Raw genomic sequence first — 25,685 nt, forward strand, 5'->3', positions numbered from 1 at the left:
GTAAGACTGTGGGCCTCGAGCAGATGTAATTTTCAATGCGTTGAGTGCATGTGTGGCATGCACAGAAATTCATCATGTAGAGGGAGGAGGAGGAGATATTTCAATTGCAGGTGGATTTTTTTTTAAAAAAAATAGGGATTATTTGAAGCTGCTCAGAAATCCTAAGGGAGATTGATCAATGGGCAAAGAGGTGATCAAAGGTGCATGATACATTAATTTAACACATGGCTCTGTAATTTTACCCATGGATATCACCTCCACAGATACTTTTTGGGGTGAGGGGAGAGGATAGTGAGGTATGAGTGTGTGTGAGACTGTGTGTATTTACATATCTCTCACCACTGAGCTATTTAGAATTACCTACAATCGTTGCAATTCCATATCTAACTCTCTCTCTAATCCCCAGATATTAATGGAAGTTATGTACACTTAGGTGACAATTAAAACACAAATGGATTGCTGTGTTTTTGGTTTCTTTTGTGGCTAGGTTTAAGAGAGTCATTAAACAAAGTTGAAATAATACAATTATCTGCAGTAGACGGGATTTTAAATTAAAATGCTGTCATGAATGTCAAAAAAAAAAAAAAAATTGAGAAAGCCTCTTTCTTCCAAGTGTCACTCTCTATTTCAAAATAAGTGTTAAGTTGAGTCCTAATGAATGCACTTTTCCAGAACTATCCAAATAATTTAGCTTGCTCATCAAATGTCAACACATATTTCAGCCCTCATACTACTGCAATCAGCTAGTCTTCATGACAGAAAAAAGAAAAAGAGATTATATTATCTCACTGAAAAAGATAGCCAAGGAAACACATATCCTACCTTGGCTCATATGTTGTAAGTTAGAAAAGGAACAGTTCGGAAGGGCTTTCCATAAATACAAAACTTCAATGGATGCCAGCACACAGAGCTCTTTGGTTGGTAACTGCTTCCTAAATCTGTCTGCCTGAAAACAGTAAAGATAGCTGTGCTAAGTTCCTCTCAGAAGGAGAGACAGATAAGGGTCACAAACAGTAATTCTGATGTTTTCACAAAAGCAAGTAACATGGTGTTAAAATGTTTGGGGTGTGAAAATTTAGCTTGCAGCTCTTTAGGACTAAAACTAAGTTGTTGAAATAGTACACTTATTGTTTCTCAATCAAGTTATCTGGTATATGACTAAACAAGTCTTGGGAAAAAAAAAGTTAAAATACAATCTGATGCAGTGGTGGACTATTTTTCCCACTAAAGGTTTGTGGGATCTTAAGTTTGTATGGCCTTTCCCCATCACTTCCAGATTTCAGAATGAGCTAACTAAGAGCATTCACGGTAGAGCTAACAGGGTACAATGAAGCAGGAAGAAATGAAGCAGGAAGAAAGACTAGTGCTGCAGCTTTGGTATCACGGTATTTTTTTTCCTCTGAAGATTATGTAAACCACACTTAGTTGTGAGCTACCAACTTTTTTCCTGCTGGTAGTTCATTAAACTATAAAGCACTGTTCACTTTTTCTACCTGAATCCTTTCCACTAAATTAACACTAGAGAAGATGACTACCAGAAAAAATATACTTTGTTTAGAACCAAATCCTTGAGTAAAGGACAACACAATTGCCAATTGTAGTTACTGTACTGAAGCAACTCAATCCATGCCAACCAAACCTTTTTGACTGAGAATTGTTCAATCTGATTGTTTTTTCTTTTGAAAAGCTTCTGAACTTCCTTGAATACATTCTGCGCACCATCCACATCACCAGTGGCTCCTTGACACACTGTAATAAAGCGCACACACACACAAAAAATTCTGCTAAAAAGGTTCCAGGATACGAAAGAGGGAAAAATAGAAATAGGGCATTATGCAGGTAAAGGGGAAAGCATGGTCTTTTGGTGAAGGGAACTCAGGCAAACTGGGTTCAACTCCCAGTCTGCCCTAGGTTTCCTGTATGATATCTGACAAGCCAATTTCTTGGTGCTCAGTTCCTCATCTGTAAAATAGGGATAATTATACTTGCCTCTGAGGGTTCTTTTGATTATTAATTCATTAATGTTTGTTATGTACTGAGTAATTATATTGACGGTGGCCTTATAACTACAACGACATAAACAAAATCTGAGCCACAGCTCTTTAATATGGACAGTATAAAAGGAGGAATTAGACAAAGTTCCAAGTGTGCAATTAACTTCCACAATTGCAGAAGTTCATGACCAAAGACTTGTTTCTGTATATACATATGTGTGTATATACACACACTAACACAATCATCACTAATTCTATCACTAAAAATACTAACCTGCTGTAAGGTAGGCATAATAGCACTGGGACCATCTTGATTCATTTTTAAGCCTTTCAAAGGATTCAAATGCATCTTTGAAATTCATTTCTATCATGCTGCACCAGCCTAAAAAAGAGAATTTTAACTTATGACCAAAATCACGTTAGCTTTAATGGTATAGGCAACTACACTAAACAAATAATGAATGTTTGTGAACACTTTGGGTTGTGGCAAGTCCAAGGATTTTAAGACACCCTGAGGAATTCCATTACATTTTTTAAAAAATCTTTTCTGAAAAATCTGAAGGGAAGTATACCTAAAACTTTATTGGAAATTGCCTAGTTACCTATAACCATATTATACAAGATAACAAATACATTTTTTAGGGATCAACTCGAGTGTATCAATTAAAACAGGTTTCAAGAGTTTCAAGCAAAAAGATGCGTTTTTATTTTATTCAAATCTCAAACTAGTAACTGAGAACTGCTATGCTCACTTTCTGTTTATGTGAGAGGAGATTCAGTAACGAGTAGTTCTTCTAAGTACTTACAGGTGTACCAAGGCTATAGAATTTTCTGTGGTTATTATAGAATCAAAGAATCGTATGACTGGAAGGGATCGCAAGAGGTCATCTAGTGCAGTCCCCTGCACTCATGGCAGGACTAAGTATTATCTAGATCAATGGTTCTCAAAGTCGGTCCACTGCTTGTTCAGGGAAAGCCCCTGACGAGCCGGACCAGTTTGTTTACCTGCCACGTCCGCAGGTTCGGCCGATCGCAACTCTCACTGGCCCGTGCCGCTTTATTAAATATGCACAGGCATGCAGACTATATGGTCATTACTTGTGGATGTCCCTGGGCCCGTGCTGCTTCTCGCAGCCCCCATTGGCCGGGAGCGGCAGACCGCAGCCAGTGGGAGCTGCTATCAGCTGAACCTGTGAACACGGCAGGAAAACAAACCGGTCCAGCCCACCAGGGACTTTCCTTGAACAAGCGGCGGACCGGCTTTGAGAACCTCTGATCTAGACCTCTCCTGACAGGTGTTTGTCTAACCTGCTCTTAAAAATCTTCAATGATGCAGATTCCATAACCTCCCTAGGCAATTCATTCCAGTGCTTGACCACCCTGACAGGAAGTTTTTTCTTCTAATGTCCAACCTAAAATGCCTTGGCTGCAATTTAAGCCCATTGCTTTTTGTCCTACCCTCAGAGGTTAAGGAAAACAATTTTTCTCCCTCTTCCATGTAACAACCTTTTATGTACTGGAAAACTTATGTCCCACCTCAGTCTTCTCTTTTTCAGACTAAACCAACCCTTGTATTTTTTCCCCCTCCAAACTTCCTTCATAGGTCATGTTTTCTAGACCTTTAATTATTTTTGTTGGTCTTCTCTGGTACCTAGAATTGGACATAATACCCCAGCTGATGCCTAATCAGTGCGGAGCAGAGCAGAAGAATTACTTCTTGTGTCTTGCTTACAACACTCCTGCTAATATATCCCAGAATGATGTTTGCTCTTTTTGCAACCATTTATGGTCTTTTGCCATAGCGCTTATCTTTCGTACACATTGGAGTATATGTTCAAACCCTGGCAGCTCAGAAGCTCCAGCAGGATTGTTAATCCTTGGCACAGAATCATTGATTCCATGGCAATGGACAGTAGAAGGCTTTCAGTCTTATGGAGTGGACACGAAAGCCTTAAGAAAAAAAGGCAGAGTAAAAAGTAGCCAGTTCTAATTTGTGCACTGTGTTCTTGATTCTATAGAGGTTTCTACACATAGAAAATCATGGAGTACAGGTTGTATGTATGTTCATGCAGTCATCAAATGTTACAATCCAACTGACAACTAAGGAATCATAGAATGTCAGGGTTGGAAGGGACCTCAGGAGGTCATCTAGTCCAACCCCCTGATCAAAGCAGGACCAATCCCCAATTATTGCCCCGATCCCTAAATGGCCCCCTCAAGGACTGAACTCACAACCCTGGGTTTAGCAGGCCAATGCTCAAACCACTGAGCTATCCCTCCCCCCCAAATAGGAAGAAGCATTGTTAATAATCTATGCAATTAAGACACTCAAACTTTAATAACTTTTGAGGCATCAAATAATCAAAAAACCTTAACTAGGAAGAGCAGAATATACAATGTCGTCATTTAATCAATTTGAGAGCAGAAAATGTATATGTCATTGAAGCTGTATTATTTACCAATTTCATATAGGCAGACATGTTGGATCTCTCTCTGATCTATTGCAAGTTCCAAAGCAGTATGAAAGGAGGTCAAGGCACTGTTGATTTGACACTAAGAGGGGGAGAAAAAAGAGACTGTCATAACGCAACTACTGTTAAATAAATGCAAATTTGAACAAGTACCATTATAATTGCAATTCAAAAAATGATACAAATCTCTTTATTATCAGTAGCAATTAAAGAACAAATGATTATCTAGCGAATAGAAGACCCCATATTTCACACGATAGTCAATAGCTTGCTGGAAAAGAAAGGGGCATAATATTCTGTCGAGGTGAGACTTGAATCCAAAACAAATTACAGAAATTCCTGACATTAAGATGAGCAGAATGGGGAGGAGGTAAAGAGGAAGGCAAAATTATTGAAGTATTTGAACTAGTCAAATATTAATAGCTTGGTTGAAATAATAGTCTGTTGAAATAACAGATGATAACTTGAGGGTGCTTTCTGTCAACTGAATAATACCATTAGCCTGAGCTAAATCAGCTAACATCAAGCAACCTGAAGTTATTTTCATAGCCAATTTTGTCCTGAGCCAACATGGGATCTCTGTGAGGAAACCTTTCCACCTATGTGGAGCCAGAGAGGCCTAGAGTTAGCAATCAAAGATTAATGACAGCATACTTGGCAAAGGAAGAAGGGACAGAGTAGCAAACCTATTATAGTATTTAAGCAACATAAAAGGTGCCACACACAAAAGTGTCTTTCATAATTTCCGCCTGGAAACGTAAATTTTACTGATTTTGGCTTTATATATTTTTTGTAATAGGTCTGAGATACAAACCTGTTTTCTGTAGGCATGCGTGTTTAGGGGCAAGTAGTTTTTATTTACTTTTCTATTCCACCAGATATATTATATAGTCACAAGTCTCGTTACTTTAGACACAACAACAGTTTGAGATGTATTCCTACTGCCGTGCTGGATATAAGAATTTCTATGTAAAGCGTAACACTCAGTGTCATTATTTCCTTAATAATATCCATAATGATTTCTAAATTCACAGATTTTTCATTGTCTTGAAAGTGTCTGAGCTTTGAGAACAAATTGAAAGACTGGAGTGTGCTCTGGATGAAATTTTCTGCATAAATCATCCCTCACATCATATTTACATGACAAAGCTACGAGAAAGGACATGAAAAATCTAGCCAGTGGACTAAACCCACTGTCCATAGGCTGATATGAAAGACTGGGGGTAGCAGAAGAGTTCAAAGGGCTTGATGAAAACTCAGCCTGCTGCAATCTGCTGAGAAGAGTGAGGGTGTTTCTCTCTCTTATCAGGCAGATTTCTGAAGAAATAGCCTGGGGGGCTCTAGCCTTAGTGTCATAAATATAAAGGGAAGGGTAAACCCCTTTAAAATCCCTCCTGGCCAGAGGAAAAATCCTCTCACCTGTAAAGGGTTAAGAAGCTAAAGGTAACCTCGCTGGCACCTGACCAAAATGACCAATGAGGAGACAAGATACTTTCAAAATCTGGGAGGAGGGAGAGAAACAAAGGGTCTGTGTCTGTCGGTACGCTGCTTTTGCTGGGGATAGAACAGGAATGGAGTCTTAGAACTTTTAGTAAGTAATCTAGCTAGGTATGTGTTACATTATGATTTCTTTAAATGGCTGAGAAAAGAACTGTGCTGAATACAATGACTATTTCTGTCTGTGTGTCTTTTTTGTAACTTAAGGTTTTGCCTAGAGGGATTCTCTATGTTTGGAATCTAATTACCCTGTAAGGTATCTACCATCCTGATTTTACAGAGGTGATTCCTTTACTTCTATTTCTATTAAAAGTCTTCTTGTAAGAAAACTGAATGCTTTTTCATTGTTCTCAGATCCAAGGGTTTGGGTCTGTGGTCACTTATGCAAATTGGTGAGGATTTTTACCAAACCTTTCCCAGGAAGTGGGGTACAAGGGTTGGGAGGATTTTTGGGGGGAAGACGTGTCCAAACTACATTTCCCAGTAAACCCAGTTAGAGTTTGGTGGTGGCAGTGGATATTCCAAGGACAAAGGATAAAATTAATTTGTACCTTGGGGAAGTTTTAACCTAAGCTGGTAAAAGTAAGCTTAGGAGGTTTTCATGCAGATCCCCACATCTGTACCCTAGAGTTCAGAGTGGGGGAGGAACCTTGACACTTAGTAACAACCTAAAACTAGTAGAGGTCTGATCAATGTGCAGTCCCTCATCCTGCCCTCTTTTAGTAGCTAGAAAGGAGATGCACATTTTTCCTTATCTTCCTCATGAATAATTCCAGTACTTTGTTAAGTTGTGTACACTAATTACTTGAAAGGTCCTACAAAGAACTGCTTCCCACACTGATGGTATCCTATGTGCAGATCAGGCAGATTTCAGACCACAGGTACTATGATGAGATCAAGTGCTGGCACTCAATACTCTACACTGAGAAGGGTTTCCAAACCAAGCAGAAGACATGCAGTATTTCTAGATCTTGCTGGTCATGACATGATCCAACATACAGGCCTGTTATACAAACAGTCATTGGTCCCATTGTGGTGCATTGTCATAGCTGTGGAACTGTTCCTGAAAGACCACCAGTTCCAAGTTTCACTTGGACAAAAAAATAATATACCCCAGTTCCTGGAGGTCTTAAAAAAATGGTCTACCTCAGGGTTTAGTTCTATCACCAACACATTTGAACCTCTTCACAAATGACATTCCCTACACCACTGCCAGGTGTTTTATCTATGCGGACAACATCTCTCTGGCAGTACAGAACCAGGATTTCTGTCACTTAGAAGTGCTGAATGCAGATGCAGAGAGAGATGGCCCACAGTTATAAACAATGGAAACTTAAACCAAATGCTAAAAAGCAGCTTCCAGATATTTCCATTTAAACCACTTCAAGGCCAACAAACAGCACAACAAGAAAAGGAGTACTAGTGGCACCTTAGAGACTAACCAATTTATTTGAGCATAAACTTTCGTGAGCTACAGCTCACTTCATCAGATGCTGTAGCTCACGAAAGCTTATGCTCAAATAAATTGGTTAGTCTCTAAGGTGCTACTAGTACTCCTTTTCTTTTTGCGAATACAGACTAACACGGCTGCTACTCTGAAAACAGCACAACATCTTCCTAAATGACCACAGGCTGGACCATGATCCAAAGTCTGTGTATTTAGATGTTACACTGGACCCCAACTTGACATTCAAGGAACACATTACCAAGACCTTGTGGAAAATAAAGACAACAACCTGATCAGTGAACTAGCTGGTTCAACCTGGGGAGCCAATGCTTAAACACTAAGCAGCTCTAGGCTTACCTTGTTCTATTCTGTAGCAGAGTATTGCGCCCCGACTTCTCTGACACAGGACTAGTGGACACTCAGTTGAATTAAACTATGCATATAACAACTGGTTCTATGAGACCAACCAGCCTGACTTGGATGTTGGTCCTGTGCAATACTGTCCCTTCTGACATCAGGCAACAAATCACCTTGCAGAATCTGTCCCTTACGGTGCAAGACATGCCCATTTATACTGTTTAGAGATGCTTCTAATCCACCAAGCCACCAAATTATTAGATCAAGGTACCCCATTTGGATAATTCCTTTAAGGGGTTTTAAATGTCACCTCCAGATGGCATACTCAGTGGCAAGAACAAGCTTCAAACATAGCCAATGCCTATCTTGTGACAGATTCAACAGTCCAGCCACCTGTTTTTGACTTTCCATGCCATCTGCATGAAAAGTTCAATCACTTCAGATGCAGAGTGATCAGATGTGCTACAAACAGGGTGGCCAGATTGCAAATGTAAAAAATTGGGACACTTTTTTTTGGGGGGGAGGGAGGAGAATAGTTGCATATATAAGACAAAGCCCCTAATATCAGGGCATCTGGTCACCCAAGCTGCAAATGACTGTAAATGGGACCTTTCTGACTCTCCCCTTTGCTGCTGTGGCCAGTGAGAAGATGTAGATCATATATTTGCAGACTGCATCCATTGACAAAGGCTGCATGGTCCCCGCTGGGACTTGCACAATGTCCTTCTCTCAGCTATTGAATGGTTAACACATTTACACTGACACAATTGGCTTCAATGTCTATTTAAATGCAATCAGAGTACCTTTTTATGCTATGGCTCATAATTTTCTTAAATTACAGCAGAATGAAATTAACAAGATTCTTGTCAGGTTCACTGCTGTCCACAGCCTTCTGATGGACAAATAGTTAAGCTGATCAAAGGCCTTGTTAATTTCACTGTGCTCTTAGAGAAAATTATGGGCAGCAACTGCACTGGATCTGTGTCTCTGCAGACTCAGGAAGACAATCATGTATCTGTTCATATTTGGGAAATGTATCTTCATAATATTAAGGGCTAGAAAAAAATGTTTTATAAATGTAAGTTTTAATTTTGAAGAAATTGATGGCTTACATCCTCCAACTCTCCTGTTACTAAGGTAATGCAAAAGTCAGATATAATTTCTGGCTTATCAGCAAACTATTTTAGGGTAGTCCATGTGGACAACTGTAAAACTTCCTTTAGAGTCTGATTTAATTTTAATTAAATTGATTAATTGATCTCACTGGCTACTAGACCCTCCATTGGCATCCTTCTCCCCTTTTTCATTCTGTCTCTTTTACTTTCTTTTCCATCTCAATATAGTATTCATTTTTCTCTTACTCTTCCTTCTTTGTTTTCATTTTATACATATCAAGAAAGCATAACTGATTGATTGTTTACCTACACTATAATAAATATTAATGTTTTAAAAATTTCATTAAAAAATGAAACTCTTTGGATCAAACTATAACATTAAATTTCTTCTAAAATAAATACATTTAATAAATATTACTTTTAAAATAAGTTCATTTTAAAGAAATAAACCTTTTGTTATGTTTCAACATGCTGAATGATTTATCTACTTTTCCTGGGGCGGAGGGATAGCTCAGTGGTTTGAGCATTGGCCTGCTAAACCCAGGGTTGTGAGTTCAATCCTTGAGGGGGTCATTTAGGGATCTGGAGCAAAAATTGGGGATTGGTCCTGCTTTGAGCAGGCGTTGGACTAGATGACCTCCTGAGGTCCCTTCCAACCTTGATATTCTATGATTCTATGAAATGTGCATTGGGAAAAATCATAAAATATTTAAGTAAAAGGAAGATTAAAGTTCTATACACACATTTAAATAAAAGGTTCCTATTATTTAGTGAAAGTAAAAATTGACCCAGTGAGGTAATCTAAACTACATGCTCTCTCCACACCTCTCCTAAAAATTACTAAAAGCTGACTTATTTCTCAAGAAGAATATTTCAGTTTAGAATTACTAGAAGACAGCTTTAAAAGAAAAGCTACCCTGCAACAGTCATTTCCTACATACGCGTAATAAGAGTTTTGTATAATCTGGGTGAAATTCCTAGACCCATAGACTTCAATGGGGCCAAGATTTCACCCTGTTTGTATTTTAAAGTGAAGTTCTCCACAACCCACTTCTTCAATTTCCTAAAAATTTTTTATTGAATATGTCTCTCATACCTTTCTCTAACAGAGCAAAATTGTCTCTCTTTTGTGGACACTCTCAAATCAGTTTAGAAAGGACTTATCAATTCAACTCATTAGTTTTGAATTGGCCTACATCAAATTGATAAAAGTCATTTCTAAACCAGTTTAAGAGTGACCACACAGAGGTTTGCAACGGTTTAACTAAACTAGTGTAAGTTTGTACACAGACAAGATCTTATGCAAAATCAGTCCTGAATGAAGTTCCTTAGTTGGGCTGATTCATATTTTGACAAAGATTTTTTATAATCTCACCATTTCACTGAGGGGCACACCTCTCATCACTTCAAAATCAGCATGACCCAGCACCACTATCTCTGACAGACTCACATACATACTCCATGCACCCATACAATGTATTTTTATTCACACATACATGATAAGATCTTCTAAAAAGCCTGATATGTATTTCCACTAGTCAGTGTTGACAGTAAGCAGAGGAGTGAAAGGGATCCATGAATGAGTAAAAGCAGCCAACAAACAAGTATAATATAAAGCTTCCAGGAAATCCTTACTAATTTTATGTATCTCATGACACCAAATGAAAAGATGGTTGTTAATTGCTTTTCATGGATTTGGCATGGGGTGGAGTGGTTTTGTTTAATTTGCTCCTTTGTCACCTCTGGGAATACCATTTTAGTTGCTAAGGAACTATTTCATTGTAAAGTATGTTTGCTGCAGAGACATAAAGTAACTCCCTATGGGAGTAAACCACAATTATAACGTAATAGTGTAAACATGCACAGCCTAAATTATATAATTTTCTTGTACAGAATGTTTGTTGGTGTGATGAGAGAATATGCCCTGGAGAAAGTGAAGAAAATTTTTTTTATGACAGTATAATTAATTGTCCAGTGAGACTGCATGAGTGAGTTATAGTATGTTTCATTTGCTCTTAAGGTTCCCAAGATGTCATCAAGGACCCTGTGCATCTGTGTATAGTAAAGTTACTTATGTAATATACCTTTCATCTACTTACACACTTCAATAATATATTTTAAAACAACTGGCAACACACTTCTAACATTATAGAATCATACCAGTTTCAGTTGTGGTTAGGCAGAAACTTCCAAAATAAATCTATATTTTCAAGATCTTACAATCTTCTGAAAAAGCTTTAGAAGAAGCATAAGAAGCTTCATCTGCATTCCAAAAGTGAAATTTGAGAAATTTGTAAAATTTTGTTCTGAACATTTTTGGACAGCTGTGTTAAAACAAAAACAAAGGACTCAGTCCTCTTTTACATATCTGAAGATAATTTGATTTGCAAATAGAAAGGTTATATTTGCAGAACACCACATGCTGTGCAATGATTTAAGCTGATTACGTGGTTTCTCTAAATTTATACTAAAATGTGCCTGCCTGTGGAGCACTGAACATAGAAATAAATGCAGCTCTATTTCTTTCAAAGTCTGATGCTGTACGATACATCCTCAAATGTTTGTAGGACCCTAAGGGCCTTTAAGATCTTGATAAACTTCCTCTGTGCATGAGGCCCAGTGGACTTGTCTTTAAGACATTCCTTGACACAACTAAAGTTCCCAATATCTCCAGATCTTGCAATGATGCTTCAATGCCCTTCTTTAAGACTCTGGGGTATTGATTTCTGCTTAAGGTTGTTCCTTAAAATAAATGCATTTCTGAATCTTTATTTATTGATTTAAAAATAAACCAATGGAACTGTAAATGACTAAAAACAAGCTAATGCAACATTAAAGTTTAGATGTGCTGACTGTAGAATGTGAACATCTCAAGTTATGACTCTCACAACAGCAGTCAGTCACTCAGCCCCTTGGTACGTGTACATTAGCATGAAAGATTACACAAACAGTATAACAATCAATAGCCCCTTTACATATATGTAGTGCCAATTAAAACTATTGAGAGAACCATAAGTTTAATTTTTTTGACTTAGTACTTCTAAAATCTCAACTACCTGCATGAAATTTTTATTTATACTGAAGCCAAGATTTACCAAATATGGTAAATTTACTCCACAGCATTGTACTGAACCTCTCCAATGCCAGCTAGCTTGGCCCAATGCTAGTATTCTCCCTTCACAGTGAGCCAATCTCCCTTCATTGTCAACTAGTTTTGTCAGCTTTAAAGGGGCCAAACTAGCAGTTATGGAAGCCTGCCAGCTATGGAAAGTCCCACTGTTCACTGAGCTGGTCCACTGTTATGGGCATACATGTATTAGTGGTCTGGTAGAGTGTGCAGAGTACTGTACTTCGTCAACAATAAACCTGGCCGGGTGCCTTTGCCCCCTTAATGGATCTTGTGGTCATCGGGCGGTTTGCTCGAGATCTGCCGTGCCAGCTATCACAGGGGGAACACACACACGCAGTCAAACATCTATCAACATCTAACCAAACTTGGTAGTACAGTATTCTGGGGAAAGTTTTCATCTGGGACATAAACCAATCATACTTAAAATAAAGGGTTAGTTAAGAAACTCTAATGCTTACTGTTAAATTTCGCCTGTGATCTCTATATTTTTTCAGTCAGAGCTATACTAACACAATATCAACTTTCAAGTAATTTTTTTTTTTAATTCCACAGTGTCCTAGGGATGGATGGCCTTTTAAAATTAGTTGCAAATATGAATGTTTTAGTGCAAGAAGCTTATTCTCCTGACAGGTAGAGGATGTTGTCTTGATGGCTAAAAGCTAAATGAAATACAAGAGTTGTGAATACTCTCACTTACAGTCTGACCGAAACATACAGTTAAGGGTTTGTTTGTTTACTAACAGAGTCACTAGAAACCTGGGAACAGATTTTCAGCTGGTTTATGTTGTCATAGCTTTATTGAAATCGATGGTGCTATAAAAATGTAATCAGCCGAGCTCTGCCCACTGTCTGGTGTGGAGGGACTAAAGGGCTTACACAAATTAGGACTTTGTCAGATGTTCATTCTTTCTGGTTTATCTTACTTGATGGTATTAATCTGTTGCTTTTAGATATTTCAGTGTGTGGACATTCATCCCCCTCTATCTAGGGAAACAAAGTGCTGGTGAGTGAGTAAAAGAAATAGGAGAGAAACACCAACAGCAGAAAGGCTGATGAACCTTAGTTAAGGATTGAATACCATCCTTAACTTTGTCCATTTACCTGATACCATTATCCCTATCTATTTTCAGTTACTGGCCCTGGACACTAGTGTAACAATTAAATAATATTGTTACAAATAAATGGATATTTATCAGCAGAGTTACCTTAAACAAGTTTTGTCTGGGAATATATTTCTATCTACTTAGCTACTGGTCTCCAGTAATGAGAAAGGCTCCAAGGCACAGCCAAAAATGCTGATTTTCAGGTAGCTTGATATTAGAAATAATTACATTATTTAAATATTCTTCAGATACACTAAATACAGTGGTGCCCAAACTTTTCTGGTCACACCTCCCATTACCAGTAATAAAATGTGTCCACACACGCCCCCTCCATTACTGCACGGTTGGTTCAGTGCAGAGCTTGGGCTGAAGGCAGAGCTGGGGATGGGGGAGAAGCTGGGACTAGAGGTGGGCTGGGGGCAGAGAGGGAATGAGGGCAGAGCTGAGCTGGGGCTGGAGCAGGGGGTGGAGAGGAGCTGAGGCAGGGCCAGAGCGAGACTGAGGCCGGGTTGGGGCAGAGCTGGTGGCACTCCCTCCCTGTCCCCCATGTACCCCCCCCAAAATATTCCTCCACGCCTCCCCCTAGGAGGATGCACCCCACAGTTTGGGGACCACTGCACTAGTGTACCTGAAATGTTCTCATTTTGCACTAGTGGCTTAAAGTTGTGTACAATACTCTTTCTCAATTAGTTTTAGCGGACAATACTACAAAGATGGAAACAGACAGACAATTTACAAAGGTGTGCTTGCAGATTTGGCAAACGTATCAGACAGTATCACCATCAGACATGCACGGAACATACAACATTCCTGAAAAGGTGAGATATCTGATCATTCTACGAATGTAGACTTGAACCTCCTGTCTTACTTCCATTCCAACTTTCCTGTGTCATCCTTCCCTTTCACTTGCAGCCAAAATTCATTAATTTCAACATATCTAGAAGACATTCAAGACTTTATCCCTCAAACGAGCGATTTTGAGAAAGTGGGAGGATCAGCTCATTATATCCACATGTATAAATCCTACTACAAGGCTGTTTCACAGAAAACTACTGTCAGAGACCAACCTCCCATGCTACTCTATATATGCTTTTCAGAGTATAAAGTTTCAAAACTTCATAACACAGTGGTAAATTCTCCCTTGATACCCTGTCCTTTCTTGATTTTCCTCCTCTCAGACTTGACAGTCCTTCCTCCTCCCATCTCCCCCTATTTATCCACCTTACACAAGTTTTGTCCTTAGACCCCTCTTCTTTTTTTCTACATCTTGATGAGATTGCAAGTTTGGTTGATAAAGGTAATAATATTAATTAATATACTTAAGTCTTTTGTAACACATTTGACTTAGTGACACACTTTTTGATTAATAAATTAAAACAATATACAACTAACATGGCAAACATTAAATGGATTAAGAACTGGCAGGTCTCAAAATGTAAAACAGGGAATAGTCATCAAGCGGATATGTTTCCAGTGGGGTCCCATAGGGATTGGTTCTTGGCCCGACGCTATTTAACATTATCATCAATGATGTGAAAGAAAATATAAAACCACTGATAAAGTTTGCAGATGACACAAAAGTTGGGGGAAGGTAAATAAAGAAGAGTACAGGTCACGGATTCAGAGCAATCTGGATCTCTTGGTAAACTGGGTGCAAGCAAACTATGTGTTTTAATGCAGCTAAATGCAAATGTATACATCTAGGAACAAAGAACGTAGGCCATACGTATAGGACGGGATACTCTATCCTCGGAAGCAGTGACTCTGAAAAAGATTTGGGGGTCATGGTGGATGATCAGCTGAACATGATCACACAATGTGATGCTGTGGCCAAAAGAGCTAATGCGATTCTGGGATGCATAAACATGAGAATCTTGGATAGTAATAGAGAGGTTATTTTACCTATGTATTTGGTACTGATGCGACTGGGCTGGAACAGTGTCTAGTTCTGGTGCTCACAATTCAAGAAGAATGCTGAAAAATTGTGGCTCTTCTCTGAATCCTCTACAAGAATGATTAAAGGATTAGAAAACATGCCTTACAGCAGGGGTTCTCAAACTGGGATATGTGACCCCTTGAGGGGTTGCAAGGTTATTATGTGGGAGTCATGAGACAGGGGCAGCACCAGCCTCTTCCTGGTGAGGGGGATGAGGTGGGCTAGACTTGTGGTGTGCCAGGGGCTCTATGTGGGGGAAGGACACATAAAGAAACTGTATCAGTATCACTTTTCACAGCAGATTTAGTGCCCCATTGCCCCCCTTACTTCTGTGCTGCTGCTAGTGGCACAGATTTCAGAGCCGCCCAGCTTGGAAGACAGCACCACCGCCAGCAGCAGCGCAGAAGTAAGGGGGGCAATGGGGCACTAAATCTGCTGTGAAAAGTGACATTGACTATGTTTCTTCACCACCCCCAGAATTAAACAGTAACTATATAAAAAAAGAATTCTGCTTTTAACAATTCAATAAAAGTGTTTTATAGTCTTAATTTAAAATCAGTGAAAAAAGGTAAATTCATTTTAAATAGGGTTATAAACTTAGCATTTAAAAATAGCGTTAAATATAAAAAATGTGTTTTTAATTTATAAGGGTTCCCCACTCAGAGGCTTGCTGTGTGAAAGGGGGTGCTAATACAAAAAGTTTGAGAACCGATGCCTTACAGCAATTGAACTCCGAGTCTATCTAGCTTAATGAAGAGAAGGTTAAGGAGCGACTTGACTACACTCTGTAAGTATCTATCTGGGCATCAAATATTTAATAATGGATCTTGAATCTAGCAGAGAAAGATATAACACAATCCAATGGCTGGATGATGAAACTAGAAAAATTCAGACTGGAAATAAGGCATACATTTTTAATGGTAAGAGTAATTAACCATTGAAACAGTTTACCAAACGTTGTGGTGGATTCTCCATCACTGACAATTTTTAAATCAATATTGGATGTTTTTCCAAAATATTTGCTCTAAGAAATATTTTGGGGACATGTTATGGCCTGTGTTATACAGGAGAGCAAACTACATGATCATAACGATCCTTTCTGGCCTTGGAATCTATGAATCTTATCCCTGGGGGGACATCCTCCATTTGCATGGCTTCAACTATCATTGCATATCAGTGCATGAAACTCTCAAATTTACCTCTCCACAGTGATCGTCTTTCTGAGTGTCCAGTCTGGCATATCCATCTGTCTCTTATTTGGATGGCTGGTTTCAGTTCAAGGTTTACATGGCCAGACTGGACTGCTTGCTTTTTATACCTTCACGATTAACACCCACATGCAGTACAGTATGCATTTGTCCATGTCATCAATTGAAATTACACAACATACACATTGAGCATGTACAGGCCCAAAGAATATAAAAAAACCCGTGCTGCATGCTGCCACTCACAGGACTAATATGTAAAGCCTAAAAATTCTATTTGTCTATCAACCACTATTAGAACTATTGGCTTTAGATATACACAAGCTATTTTGAATCCTTGAAACATGTAAACTACTTTGTAATCAGCCAGCTATTTTGAATATTCACTGCTGGTAAAATAAATGAAATTCTAACTGCAACATGTTTCCTTTAGGACAAAAAGCAAGGCTTATGTTTAGATGTCTCCCAACATGACCTTAAAAATCAGAAGATTCCTTGGCAGATTTGTAGGGTTGGATTTGTCTATATATAAAATGAAATTCAGTTCAGCTGTTGAAGTTTCATCAGGAGTTAAACACTACATGCTTTCCACAGGCCTCTACTTAAGAAATACTCTTTCAGGCACTGACAACTTCAAAGGTAAGTCCAATACACTTCCGTTGCATCACATTTCTTTTCATACTTGCTGTTTCTTAAAAACATTTACATTTAAACAAGGGCTTGCTCCTTCCCAACTCAGTCTTCTTCTTACTGGATTACATACCTGAGTCACAATATTGAATTTGTGATATCATTAATTAAATGTATAACAAATACATCAGTTATTCATTTGATATTTGAGTTTGTAACAAAGTATTCTATTTCCATAGCAACACAGTGTCACAAGGATACAATACCATTCAGGACATAGCTGAAAAAGCTGGCTTGTGAAGGAAAAACTTCTTATAAAAACAAGTAAGTGCAAGAATGGCAAAGAGAATACATAAAGTAAATCTCTGCCTTCTTCTTTCAAGTTCACACTAGTATGAAATTTTCCTTGACGTGGAAGTGCTTTCTCCTCACTGACTGAGATGAAGGAATACTTTTAAAGTGACTATGTAAAAACCCTCTTAAAAGATCTGCGCCCTGTCTATATTCAGGGTCATAAAGGTTCATTTTATTGACAGATTTTTTTTTACTGATTTTATTCTGATTAGTCCTACAGAGACAATACAGCTATAGCTTATATTCCTTTTCCTACATCAACAGACATGTTAACAGTTCCAATTACAAGGTCAGATTCTGGGATGAACCATTACCAACTCTACATTTTTTTGAACTACTGTAGTGTGTATTTTGCATAGCTATACCTATTCCACCTGAATATCTTCAAAAACCCTTTGAAACACATTCAACTACATGGAATGCCTGTAGGATTCAACAAAAGGCAATTAAAATATTTTTCCACCCACAAACAACATTAAAATGATGCCTAAAAAGGTGGTTTGCCTGGGACAGCACAAAATCAGCTCAGATTGGAAACTTAGAGTATTTCTAGGTAAAACCAAACAAGATGCAAATAAATCTGATCTGTCTTATAAGGGAAGACTGAAAGTCTAACTCTTGTTATGCATGCTTCCTCCCCAGAAACAGCAGGCTCTATTATGAGAATCAACCACAAACCACAGCAGATATGAGTGCATTAAGGTCAGAACTAACCCTATCAGTTGCGTTGAGATGGAGCATTTCAGCCCAATGGCTGTAGTTTGCCCAAAAGCAACATTTAGGATCCCTAGATGACACAATGCAAGAAGCTAGCTGCTACCGTTTTTTTATTATAGCAGCCCTGAGAATATTCGGATACCGATAGATGAAGCAGCAGCAGATGAGAGAGGGTGTTTAAAGCTCTCTTGTCTGCCTCAAACTAGTATGGGCAGACAGAAAGGACAGGATTCAGAGCCAAACTGTGGGACTACTGCAGTAGCTGAAGAATACCTTTTCAACACAGATAGCATTAGTGAATCTTGTTTTCAGGGAATAACCCTATTCAGCTCATACCTCACTATGGGAATTAAGAATACTCTGGTTTGATGTCTAAGCAGCAAAGGAAGTTACCTAAACTTCAGGAAGTTACTGAAAGGGGTTACCTGTACTGGATAGGTCAGAATCAGGCAAAGCACATCAGAAAGGAAAACAATGTTTTCTACTCATGTTTTCAATACATTCAGATTTCAATACGACAAATTCAAAGCTTAAATACCTTTTAATACTGCAAGAAAATATGATTTATAGCAATAAATACATTTCCTTTTATTAAGGTGTTGCAAACCAACTAGCAAAAGAACAAGAATCAGATCTTGATATTTAAGTCAGTTGGCCAGAGCTAAATTACAATAGGGCTGATTCAGACTGTGGACTTTAAGGTGCAAAAGAGCAATTTTTTAAAAAAAAAATTTTCCCCTTCATGTCTGATTTATTGAAGTCTGTATTGTTTTAACGTAATATATTCAACATTTATGATACAACAAAGAAAAAATAATCTGGAGAATGAAAGTAAAAAATACCTCTAATCGTTGTATTCTTCCCTTAAAGAACATAAACAGAGAAGAATTTGGATAAGCAGCTTCTTTTTTCAGAAGAATCTCCTTAGCCTCTTTCAGTCCTGCCTTGTTATCGCTGCCATCCAAAGCAAAAAAGGGACGAACTACTGTGTGGTACCACAGCAAAGCTAATCTGAAAGAATACACAAAAAGAACGATGATTACTGTTTGTTTACAGCAGATGAGTTCTATTATAGAGGCACTGACAAAAGATGCAGAGCATGATTCTTCTCTTGCTTGCCCTGACTTTAAGCCAGTGTCCTTCATTTCCTTAAATTGATTTCAAAATTACACCAGAATACATGAAAGTAGAATTAAGTTCACAATTTCCAAAGCATTAGATGAGCAGGGTTTTTAAAATCTCTAGAACTAAGTACAGGATAACTTTTTAAAATAATTACGTTCGTAAAAATACCATAAAACAAACAACAATTAAAGATGGGGGGGTTGGGGGAGAGAGAGGAAGGGATACTGAGCCTGCTGTTCCAAAGCGTTGACAAATAAATTACCGAGATCAGACTTATTGTGGGGGGAAATCAGGGCATGCCTGTTTCCTGGGCCAATTGGTGCGGGAAACACAAAGAAAGGATGGTATTCTCAATTTTCCCCACAATATAGATTATATGAAAGTGACTAATGAATGAATCTTCAGGGCATATTAAAGCTTATCATCAGATCAGAACTCTGATCTTTCTCTCCAAGCAGAAAGGATTTAGCACTGCATTCCACACTTATAGCAGTGGTGCACTGTAGTTCCTAGGCAAACCCAGTAGCGAAGGTATGAACTTTGTGGCACTGAATAGCAAAAAGACCTTCATAAAGGGCTGTAAATTAAGACTGGGTGAAAAATAAGCCACAAAAAATACCAGAATGTGCATAAAGAGTCAGGAAATCTTGTTATATGAGGGATACTCCTAAAAAGGCCAATATATTGAGTACCCTTTTTGTGTGTAAAAATCTCCAGTGTTCCCAAACTTCTGCAAATGGGAATTAGATAAAAATAGAAAAAAGTAATCACATTAAAGTAAGTATATATAATGAGTAGGTAGAAGTTTATAGTTTTTATGACATGAACATTTTCCCCTGTACAAGGTGCTAAATAGCAAACTAATTAAATATTTCAGCTTACTTTGGTTTTTAGGATATCCTTTAAATTACTGTTCTAAGCGCAATAATTACTCCCTATTCATAGGAACTATTCTATGACATAATACAAGGCTTTGGAGAATAACATCACCAACACAATCTGAAGGCAGGTATTAAAAAAAATTAATCATATATTATAATGAAACCTAACAAACAATGGCATGTTAAGCAACAATTTGAAAGCTTTTTACCTGCTGATGTTTCCTTTAAAGCAACAAGCTTTTATTTTATTTTTTGTTTCTTTGTAGTTCCACTAACTTTCACTACTAAGTTATCTACCAAAGAATTTCAATATAGCTACTCACGTAGCTAAAGGGGCCTTCATGTCCTTACTTTCACTTGCATACATCAGTGATGAAAGCCCCTGTAGGCGGTCTCCAGGAAAACCCAGCAGGTTGATGATTTTGAGCAGGTTTGGGGGCACCATGGATATGCAAAGATGAAAAAGTCCATATCCAAAGCTAACAGCACCTTTCAGTCTGTTTAGCGAATCCTCTGTTACACCTTCTGCAGCAATATGATTATCATTTGCAGCATCAGAAGTCAAGGATTCCTGAGTTATCTTCTTTTGATATACTTCCTGAAGTGTATTAATGTCCATGTAGCATTTATTGTAAATTTTCCAGGCTTTTCGAAGGATCCACCCACCTTTTATATATGCTAACAACAGAAAGAAAATATATCTCAAGGGTTTAATTCCAGATACAGAAACTAAAAAAGTCATAAATGGTCATTCATAGAATGACAAATACTATATAGCAATTTCTCTTTATTTAAGCTGATTTCTCTTCATGACTACAAAAAAGTTCTGTAGGATTTTGTAGCAACTGAGATTCTGTTACCTGGAGATTATCTAATTAAACATCAAATTTAAAAAGAATACTATCACATATTTTTGATCCAAAACCTGATTTGATTTGTAAAATCTAGAGAAGATCTTTAATAATAATAAAATAAAAATAATAATGCGAGTTTATACAGTGCTTTTTAGCCAAAGATCTTAAAAACAATTTATAGCACAAATTTACTACTCCCTGTTGTAGGCAGACAACAAGGATGATGCAGATGAACAGAGAAATAAACAAAGAGTAAACAATGCTGGCTTCTGCTACTTTACAACACATGGTGTGGAGTAGGATGAACACAGTGCCTGGCAAATGGAAAGTAGCAAGCCCTAATTTATACAAATCAAATATACATTATTTAAAGGCCCTACTAGATATGTATACATATTTATATAAAAATATATAAGTATCTTTAATCCTAAATAAAAATTTTAAATGTCTCATTTTTGCACTACTGAGACCCAACTTTTAAACCTAGCAAAAACTGGCAAAGAACCTACAAATATACCCTTTCACCTGCAAAACCTTCTATTTCCATATGCAAATGAATAATTGCATATAATATTGGTGCATGCTCACATACCAAATCTGTGTGAACAAATACAGGTTTTTAGGGCACAATGGCTTCACATTTTGCGGACACATTCAGTTTTGAAATATCTAATCCCTCATTTCAAATGGAATGTCTCTCCTGCACACAAAGCAACCATCTTTATCAATGTGGGTAATCATTTTTGCACTTCAGAGATCAGATGTTACTACTCTACATGCTATGAAAAAAAGAGACAGAATATTATTATTATAGTCACACCACACCTGACAATTCCTGTTTTACAAAAGAAAGTACAGCCAGGTAAACTTGACAGTCTGCTACAATTATCTGTCTCTGTAGTCGATCCATCATGGATGGTGCAGATTTTCGGCCATCGGCCTGTTTGAAATATACAAAAGCAGGGTTTAAATGATTTTAATTTCAAACTAAACTCCTATAATCTGTGCAATATTTATTAAATCACATAATTTATATTGTATAAATCTTTCAATTTTGACTTTCACTTTTGACAGTTGGTGCACAGGCAACCTTGATTTTCCAACAAGTTAAACATATTCGTATGAGAACTCTAATAATCCACAGTGGGTGTATCAAATTATATGGAAAAATATTTTTTAGAACTCCATTAGTCTATAATCAACACACATAGCAATATTTCCCTGACTTAGTATAGCCATTTCCAGAAAAAAAATTTCCCCCCAGCAACAATGCTCAATTATATTACCTTAAATAGTCTGAAAAATTGTACAAATTAATGCACAGTATATAAATACGAGTTTTAGAATTTCTAAATTAACTTCAAGCATATTATTTATTCAAAATTACACTTAAACGTTACGTACTCTATTATCAATGTCAGATTTCCTTAGTGTTGAAAAGCACATCTAAAGAGAGTACCAAATTTCATTTCATTCAGAAGTTCCCTAGTTAGTGTTCTTTAATTTATTATAGTGCCATAGCTGTCGATGGGCTTTTGGAAAGAAATTTATATTAAACAAAAACAAGACCAAGATCCTTGTCCTTGAGAGACTTCTCAGTTAAACACAAATGTTTTGTTCTAAAAGATACCAGAGGAAGTTTTTGTTACTCTCCACATACCTTACAATATAGAGAGGTATTAAGCATGCATAATACTTTACTTACTGATTTATGCATACATAAAAGTGCAGTTACTCTCAGAGTCACTAGAAATGCGATGGCTAGGTGCTAAACGAGGAGACTTGGGCCTGGCAGTCCTTCATCCTTGAAAATCTTTCCAATTACCAGATAGCAAGATAGTATACCCTCTAAAGAACACAGATCTTTTACTTTGTATGAGCATGGCTAACCACCCTTTTTCTGCAACAATAAACCTCAACTTTTCAACTCGACATGTGAAGAGTTATTTTATACAACTCTGAAAAAAAGTTACCTTCCTTTTGTAACTGTCGTTCTTCAAGAGGTGTTGCTCATGTCCATTCCATTCTAGGTGTGCACGCCCATGTGTGTGGTCATTGGAGATTTTTGCCTTAGCAGTATCCGTAGGGTCAGCTGTGGTGCACACTTGAGTGCTGCGCTCATGTGTCGGTATATCAGGTGCTATCGGCCATATGCCCTCTCAGTTCCTTCTTGCCGGCAACTCTGACAGAAAGGCAGGTAATGGAATGGACAGAGCAACACATCTCGAAGAACAACAGTTACGAAAGACAAGTAACTGTTTTTTCTTCAAGTGCTTGCTCACGTCAATTCCATTCTCGCTGACTCACAAACAGTGTCAATGGAGGTAGGCTCAGAGTTCACGGTCTTGCAGCTTGCAGCACTGTTCTGCCAAAGCCAGCGTCATCTCAAGCTTGCTGGATAAGTGCATAATGAGATGCGAACATGTGTACAGATCACCAGATAGCGGCCGTACAGATCTCTTGGATTGGTACCTGTGCCAGGAAGGCTGCTGACGACGCTTGTGCCCTACTTGAGTGTGCTGTCATCATCTCTAGCAGATGCTCCTTCTCCAGCTCATAGCAGTAACAGATGCAGGCCATGATCCAGGATGAAATCCTCTGAGCAGAAACTGGGCGACCTTTCATTCTGTCCGCCACCACAACGAACAACTTCATTGACTTATGGGATGGCCCTCCTGACATCCAGGGTGTGTAGCCTGTTCTCCTCATCTGACGTACAAGACTTTGGAGAGAAGACGGGTAAGTATATGTCCTGCCCAGTATGAAACTGGGAGACAATCTTGGGCAGAAATGATGCGTGCAGTTGCAGCTGGACCATATCCTTGTAGAAGATCTTATAGGGCGGTTCTGAAGTAAGTGCCCTGATTTCGGACATCCTGTGGGCTGACATCGCAACCAGGAATGAAACCTTCCAGGAGAGAAGCAGGAGAGAGCAGGAAGCCAGAGGCTTGAAGGGAGGCCCCATGAGCCTCGACAGCACAAGATTCAGGTCACAGGGAGGGACGGGATCCTGGACGTGTGGGTAGAGACACTCCCGACCTTTCAAAAACCGGCCCGTCATGTCGTGAGCGAAGATCAAACTGCCTTGGAATGAAGGATGGAAAGCGGATGTAGTGGCCAGGTGGACCTTGATCAATGACAGGGACAAACCTTGGAGTTTGAGGTGCAGCGAGGCCTGCGCAGCCCGGATACGCCGTTCTGAGGCTCAGCATGTAAACCTTTTCCACTTGGCCAGGTACGTCACTCTGGTGGAGGGTTTCCACCTAGTCAGCAAGACCTGCCGAACACGGGCCGAGCATTCCCGTTTGCCCGCGTTTGGCAATGCAGAAACTATGTGTCAAGTACAGCACCTCCATGTTTGGGGCAGAAGGCTGCCATGGTTTTGGGACAGCAAATCCGGCCAGAGAGGCAGCTGCAGTGGGGCGGCTACCAAAAGGTCCAGCAGCGTGCCGAATCAGTGCTTGCAAGGCCATGCAGGGACTATTAGGATAAGCTTTGCCCTGTCCTGATTGATGGTCACAAGGACCCTGTGAAGGAACAGCACTGGTGGGAAGGCATACATCAGAGTCCCCAACCACATGCTCTGTTTTTTCTGGGGGATGGAAAGAGCCCCTGTCCATCCCCTGGATGGAACAGAATACATGGCATTTCCTGTTCTGCCTGGATGGGAACAGGTCCACCTGGAGAGTCCCCCACCTCTGAAAGATTATGCTGACTGCCTCCGGATGGAGTGACCACTCATGGCGAGAAGAGAAGGTCCTGCTGAGGTGATCTGCTAAAACATTTTTGGTTCTGGGCAGGTGTGCAGCTACCAGATAAATGGCATGCTGCACACAAAAGTCCCAAAGGCTGAGAGCTTCCTGACAAAGGGCCAACAACCTGGCTCCGCACTACCTGATGATGTAATACATCACAGCAGTATTGTCCATCAGGACTGCACCACTTTGCCCTTCAGGTGGGGCAAGAAAGCCTGGCAGGCCAGGCGAACTGCTCTGAGCTCCCTGATGTTAATATGAGGGCCAGACTTTCCTGCAACCAGTGGCCCTGGGTGCTTGGCTCGCCCAGATGGACTCCCCAACCCAGGTCCAAAGCATCGGAGACCAGGGTCAATGACAGGGACAGGGCCACGAAGGAAACTCCCTCCAACACTGACCCAGAATCCAACCACCAATCCAGGGACAATCAGATGTGATCTGGCATCCTGACTACCCGGGTCTAGGTTGTGCCTGTTGGGGATGTAGGTTGACACCAGCCACGCTTGCGGAGGCCGAAGATGAAGCCGGGCATGACTGACCACATATATGCATGCGGCCCAACAACCGCAGGCAGGTGTGACTTGTGATGAGCATGTGATTCTTCACATGGGAGATCAGGTCCAACATGGCCTGAAAACATGCTTTCACAAGAAAGGTTCTGGCTTGTGTGGAGTTCAAAACTGCCCCAATGAACTCTATTCACTGGGCTGGCATTAAGGTGGATTTTTCCCTTGTTTATTGACAAGCTCAGGTCACAGCAGGTGGAACGCACCAGATCGAGGCTCCTCTGCACTTGTTCCCAAGACCTGCCCTTGATGAGCTAGTCGTCAAGATATGGGAAGACCTGGACCCCTCAGCATCTCAGGTAAGCAGCCACTGGTGCCATATGTTCTGGGAACACTCTCAGGGCCAGAGAGGCCAAAGGGCAGCACCGTGAATTGAAAATGGTGTCCACCCACTATGAAACGAAGGAAACACTTAAGACCTTTGAATATGGAAATAAGTGTCCTTCAAGTCAAGGGCAGCGTACCAGTCTCCTGGATCCAGGGAAAGGATGATGGAGGCCAAGGAGACCATGCGAAACTTCAACTCTCTCAGAGACTTGTTGAGGCGA

General features: G+C 39.3%; 1 protein-coding gene across 1 annotated transcript in view; it reads right to left on the minus strand.

The window, feature by feature from the left end:
• Nucleotides 1–25,685, minus strand: part of TTC39C (tetratricopeptide repeat domain 39C) — a 62,082-nt gene that overhangs the window by 16,305 nt on the left and 20,092 nt on the right. Inside the window, exons 4-10 of the mRNA XM_084619615.1 lie at nucleotides 21,642–21,756; nucleotides 20,286–20,640; nucleotides 18,799–18,967; nucleotides 4,454–4,547; nucleotides 2,269–2,376; nucleotides 1,640–1,749; nucleotides 823–946 (exon numbers count right to left, since the gene is read on the minus strand). Of these exons, the coding sequence (XP_084475741.1) occupies nucleotides 823–946; nucleotides 1,640–1,749; nucleotides 2,269–2,376; nucleotides 4,454–4,547; nucleotides 18,799–18,967; nucleotides 20,286–20,640; nucleotides 21,642–21,756 (1,075 nt within the window). The remainder of the gene's footprint in view (nucleotides 1–822; nucleotides 947–1,639; nucleotides 1,750–2,268; nucleotides 2,377–4,453; nucleotides 4,548–18,798; nucleotides 18,968–20,285; nucleotides 20,641–21,641; nucleotides 21,757–25,685) is intronic.

The sequence above is a fragment of the Lepidochelys olivacea genome, assembly GCF_965140295.1.
Source record: "Lepidochelys olivacea isolate rLepOli2 genome assembly, chromosome: 2".
In the NCBI taxonomy this organism is placed as follows: Eukaryota; Metazoa; Chordata; order Testudines; family Cheloniidae; genus Lepidochelys; species Lepidochelys olivacea.